General features: G+C 37.4%; 1 protein-coding gene across 1 annotated transcript in view; it reads left to right on the top strand.

Moving 5' to 3' along the window:
- ACTR10 (actin related protein 10) overlaps positions 1–6,000 on the top strand; it is a 33,183-nt gene that overhangs the window by 23,874 nt on the left and 3,309 nt on the right. The window contains exons 9-10 of the mRNA XM_006144847.3: positions 2,011–2,090; positions 2,171–2,244. Coding sequence (XP_006144909.1) covers positions 2,011–2,090; positions 2,171–2,244 — 154 coding nt within the window. The remainder of the gene's footprint in view (positions 1–2,010; positions 2,091–2,170; positions 2,245–6,000) is intronic.

The raw sequence follows: 6,000 nt of genomic DNA, 5'->3' as shown, positions 1-6,000 counted from the left end.
TAATATGGTGGTTAAGGCACTGGACTCCCACATGGCCAATCACAGTTCAAGTCCCAGACCTAATGGCTTGTTTTCATATTCTTCCTTTCTGTCTCTGTCTCTCTGGTCAAATTGAAGAATGATAATAAATTAAAATTAAATAATTCCTTAAAGATAAATAAGTAAATAAATGTTATAGTGCCTTATTTTAATGTTAATCAGCTTAACAATAACTCACAAACCTCAGACCAACTAGTACCTTATTAAAAAAAAAAAAAAGAATGGGATGCATGAAAGGGTAAGAAGAGAGAGCGAGAAAAAAAGAAAGAGAAAAAGGAAGGAAAGAAAGGAAAAGAAGAATGAAAAGGAAGGAAGAAAGGAAAAAAAGAAATCTGATTTGAGACCAGCAGATGGTATAATGGTTACATTGCTAGACTCCCATGTGGCCTCCCAGGATTTGAGTCCCAGAACCAGTGGCTTGAAACTCAGGCCAGGTGTTTGTGCGTGCATGTCCAAAATCCCAGAAGGAGGATGAAGGAGAAGGGATTGCAGTGTGGCCCTCTCCCCTGGGGGGTGATTTCTCTCTTTTCTTTCTCTTTCTCTCTGTTTCTGTCTCTCCAGCAAGCGCCTGTGTCCTATAGCAAAAATCTAAGTAAAAGAAAATAAATTTAAAAAAAAGTGATTTATTCAAGGCAATCTGGATCAGCCTGGAGGATATTACGTTAAATAAAATAACTCAGACACAGAAAGAGAAAATACTACCTGGTTTCACCCATATGTAGAAACTAAAAGTGACCTCATAGGAATAGAGACCAGAATAGTGATTATTAAAGTCTGTGAAGGCCGGAGATGAGGGAAGGATAGAGAGAGATTAGTTAACAGACTCAAAATTAGAGTAGAGAAACTAGTTCTAGTGTGAAATTGTACACTAGAGTAACTATGGTTCGTAATTTATTATATATTTCAGATTAGATAAAAGAAAGGATTTTGAATGTTCTCAACACAAAGTAATGACAAATGTTTGAGAGGAAGGATATGCTAATTACCCTGATTTGATTTTACATAGTTATACTAAAAATGTCACACTATGTCTCATAAATATGTACAGTTGTTATATGATAATTTAAGAAAAAGTTTTTTGGGAATAGCAGTTGGCATAATGGCTCTGTTGCTAGACTCCCATGTAGTTGACCGCGGTTCAAGTCCTGGATCCGATGGCTTAAATTCACATCAAGTGTGTGTGCGTGCATGCCCAAGATCCTTCCTGGGGAGGTGATTTCTCACTTTCTGTCTCTCTGTCTTTCTGGCAACTCTCATGCCCTATAGCAAAAACTTCTCCAAATAAAAAAGAAAAGAAAAAGTTTTTCTAACAAAAGGAAAAGGAAATAAATCTGATTCAAATAAACATGCTATTTAATTAGAGTACCTAACATTTTTTTGTTTTTTGTTTTTTGGGGTTTTTTTGAGAGTCTTTTGCTATGGGGCACATGTGCCCACCAGAAAGACAGAGAGATAGAAAGCAAGAAATCACGCCCTGGGGGAGATGGCCACGCCGCAATCCCTTCTCCTTTATTCTCCTCTCGGGATCTTGGGCAAGCACGCACATGTGCCCAACGTGAGTTTAAGCCACCAGATCTGGGACTGCAGTCGACTACATGGGAGTCCAGCAACATAGCCATTATGTTAACTGCTGGTCCCGAGTACTTATGTTTTCATGATGCTGAAATTTGTTTTGATTGTGGTTCTCCTTCTACAAGGGATATTAAACAATATTTTCTCAAATTTTTTTTTTTAATGGTTCTGCAGAAGAGGAACATATAACTTGCCTATGGTTCCTAAGTGAATGTGAAAAAGTTTTTTATTTTTGAAAAAATTGTAGTGAGCAACTAAGACAAATAAAATTTGTTTGTAAAGTCTAAAAGGATGGGTGATTATCATGTCTATGTGACTTGTTTTAAATAAGACTTAGGTTCACTATATTTGATTACTCACACACTGTAACATGGTTTCCTTTTGTTCCTTTCTTAAAAGTGCGCACTTGCTTTGTGAGTGATCTAAAACGTGGACTAAAAATCCAAGCAGCAAAATTTAATCTTGATGGGAATAATGAGGTAAGTTAAAAATAAATGTATCTTCTTTTTTCAGAAGTTATGATATGTGCAGACTTATGTTTATGATATTTATATTTCAGCGTCCCTCACCACCTCCAAATGTTGACTACCCATTAGATGGAGAGAAGATTTTACATGTCCTTGGATCAATCAGGTTATATCTTAATTCTTATCAGCAAAATAATGAACTAAGATACATTTTTGGCTTTTGAAAATATTTGTGCTGGGGCCAGCAGGTGACGGGGTGATAAAGGCGCTGGACTCAATAAATAAATAAATAAATAAATAAATAAATAAATAAATAAATAAATAAATAAATAAATAAATAAATAATTCTTTTAAAAATATTTGTATAGGGCCAGCAGGTGGCATGGTAATTAAGTGCTGGATCCCCCCTGGCCAGATCTGTGGTTTGAGTTCCACACTAGGCAACTTGAAAAAGACATCAGGCATTTGTGCATGTGTGCTCAAAATCTCAAGAGAAGAATGGAGGAGAAGGGATTATAGTGTGGCCATCGCCCACAGTTGGTGATTTCTCACTTTTTGTCTCTTCTGTCTCTATCCCTCTGTCTCTGGTGAGCGCACACACCCTATGGCAAAAATCTCAAAAAAAAAAACCTGTGCTTTTATTTCACTAGTGCTGGTTTAGCAAGTGTTTATCATTGAACTTCATCTTCATAATTAATTGTATTCATCTTTTACATTTTTTTAAATATTCTTTTCAAAAATTCTTTATTGTTTATATGAGTAATACAGAATTACTGTAGTTTAATGAAACTAACCATTCTTTGAGGTAGAGCAGGAGGTATTGATACATTAAAACAAGGGTTAGTAAACTTTTTCTGTAGAGGCCTAGATGGTAAATATCTCAGGTATTTAGTCCATTTGATTTCTTATGCAACTACTCAGCACTATGGATAGAGCACAAACTCAGACAAAGACAGTATGTAAATGAAAGCTTTTGCCTTAGGTCACATGTGTTCTCCTTGAGGGGAGAGAGAGACAGAGATGATGAGAGGTAAAGTTAGAAGTTACCTCCCCAAGAGGGATGGCAATCCCTTCTCTTCCATTCTCCTCCCGGGAACTTGGGCACACATGCATATATGCTTGGTGTGATTTTTAAGGCACAAGGTTCAGGACTGAAGCCTCTGTCAGCCATGTGGAAGTCCAGTGATGTAACTGCTATACCATTTGCTAGCCCCTCTAAAAGAATTATTTTCTTCAACTTTATTTATCATTTTATTTATTTATTTTAATTTGACCAGAGAGAGACAGAATATGAGAGAGAGAGAGAAAGTGAAAAAGTAAGCTGCCAGGTCCAGGACTCAAACCACACTTGGCCATGTGGGAGTCCAGCACCGTTAACCACCATGCTGCCTGCCAGCCCCTAACCCCCCATTTTTTAAGAAAAATTTTTGCTATAAGGCATATGCAGTGGCTGCAGAGACAGAGACAGAAAGACAAAGCGAGAATTAGAGGGGATGGCCATGCCACAATCCCTTCTCCATTCTCCTCAGGATCTTAAGCACACCCAGCATGAGTTTTAAGCCAGTGGGTCCAGAACTCCAATGGTCAACTATGTAAGTTTCCAGTGACGTAACCGTTACACCATCTGCTGGTCCCATAAATATGCACAGTCTTTAAGATCTATTTAGTTATTCACCTTTTAGTGATTTGATTATTTTATCTGATTTTTAAGATTTATATAATTATATTGATAGCAATGTAATTTTTGTTTATACCCCCTAGCTTTATACAATTTGTGTTATAAAAGTTTTTGTAAAATATAAAAACAGGAGGCAAATTGAGAAGATGCATGTAAAATATTAAAAACACTATTAGAAAATGAATGTAGGGGCCAGCAGATGACATGGTAGTTAAAGGTGCTGGACTCCCATATGGCTGAGTGTGGTTCAAGTCTCAAACCTGGTGGCTTGCTTTCTCACTTTCTCTCTCTCTCTCTGGTCAAATCGGAAAATAATAATAACAATAAATAAAGGTAAATAAAATAACTTTTAAAAAGAAAATTAATGTAAAGGTTGAGATAATAAAATAATTAACATAAATATACAGAAGATGAAAGGCTAGAGAAATAAAAAAGTGAGGATGTAACAGTTTTCATTGTAGTTTTTGTATCATTTTTATCTTTTGTTATATTCATTAAATTATTTTTGTAAATTTTCTCCTGATTATTTAACGGAACTCGCAATAGGAGAAGAAAATGTTTAGGGAAATGTAACCAATATAGAGCTTTTGATTACAAAATAATAGTGTACATTGGTAAAGGCCAGCAGGTGGCATGATGCTTAAGGTACTGGACTCCCACATGACCAACCACAATTCAAGTCCAGACCAGGAAGCTTGCTCTCATTCCCCACCTCAATCTAGTGAGCACACATGCCCTATATCAGAAATTTTAAAACAATAATAATAGATAAAATTATATTTAAAAATTACAAAAAATATTTTGGGACTAAAGGAAGCCATGCCCAAGATCCTGGTAGTGGACTGAAGGAGACGAGATTATATGTGGCCATCCCCAGGAGGGTGATTTCTCACTTTTCTTCTCACTGTGTTTGTCTTTCTCTCTTCATTGAGCATACATGCCCTATGGCAAAAACCTTTTTGTAAAAAAAAGAAAGAAAAACAAGTCATGACTTTTCTGAGGACCCAGTAAATCTCCTGTGTCACTAATCTGCTTGTTAAATCATACTTTTATGGAATACTGTTCTCTTTCTATCATTATGTGGTTTTGAGAGGTGTAACTGGACACAAAATACAGAGGACTTCAAGAATGTTGTGGAAAAATGGAGTTAAAGTACAAATTCATTTCAGTACAAAAAAATTTTGAAAGCCATTCGTAATTTTTTATAATATACATTTTCAGTGAACTGTCTGAAGACTCTTCATATATATAAATGTATACTAGTATAATATGTCGTATAAATGTACATGTATAACAGTAGTAGTAGCTAATAGTGACTACCTCCTATGTGCCAGACCCTATTCTCTTCATTAGAATCCTCACTTCAACCCCATTGAGACAAGTACTACTTTTGTTTTAAAGAAATATGTACTGGGACCAGCAGTTGGCATAATGGCTATGTCACTGGACACCCATGTAGTTGACTACACTTCGAGTCCCGGACCCAGTGGCTTAAACTGACACTGGGCATGTGTGCAGGCATGCCTAAGATCCAGAGAGGAGGATGGAGAAGAAGGGATTGTGGGGACCAGCAGTTAGTGTGATGGCTGTGTCACTGAACTCCCATGTATTTGACAGCAGTTCAAGTCCTGGACCCGGTCTTAAGCTCATGCTGGGCGCTTATGCATGCGTGCCCAAGATCCCAAGAAGAATGGAAGAGAAGGGATTGTAGCATGGCCATCCCCCCAGGAGATGATTTCTTGCTTTCTGTCTCTCTGTCTCTCTCTTTCTGGCAAGCGCACACGCCCTATACTAAAACCTCTCAAAAAAAAAGGAAGTATTTATTGAGGGGACCAGCAGATGGTGTCATGGTTATGTCGCTGAACTCCCACGTAGTCAACTGCGGTTTGAGTCTCAAACCCAGCAGCTTAAAACTCTCACTTGGCATGTGTGTGTGTATGCCCCAAATCACAAGAGACGAGGAGAAGGGATTATAGCGTGGGCATCACCCCCTGTGGAGTGAATTCTCAATTTCTGTCACTCTGTCTCTGTCTCTCCGACAAGCACACACGCCCTAATAGGAAAAAAAACTCTCTTAAAAAAAAAAAGTATTATTTACGTAATTATTTTAATTTTGCTGATACGTACACTCAACAGAAATAGAGGGCAAGTGTAAAAGCAAGACACCAAGTCTGGGACTTAATCTTTAGTCAGCCATGTAAAAGTCCAGTGCCTTAACCACCAGTCCACCTGCTGACCCCTGAG

The sequence above is a fragment of the Tupaia chinensis genome, unplaced genomic scaffold, assembly GCF_000334495.1.
Source record: "Tupaia chinensis unplaced genomic scaffold, TupChi_1.0 Scaffold000133_1, whole genome shotgun sequence".
Lineage (NCBI taxonomy): Eukaryota > Metazoa > Chordata > Mammalia > Scandentia > Tupaiidae > Tupaia > Tupaia belangeri.
The sequence above is the reverse complement of the archived record's forward strand: the minus strand, read 5'-3'. Positions and strand labels throughout refer to the sequence as shown.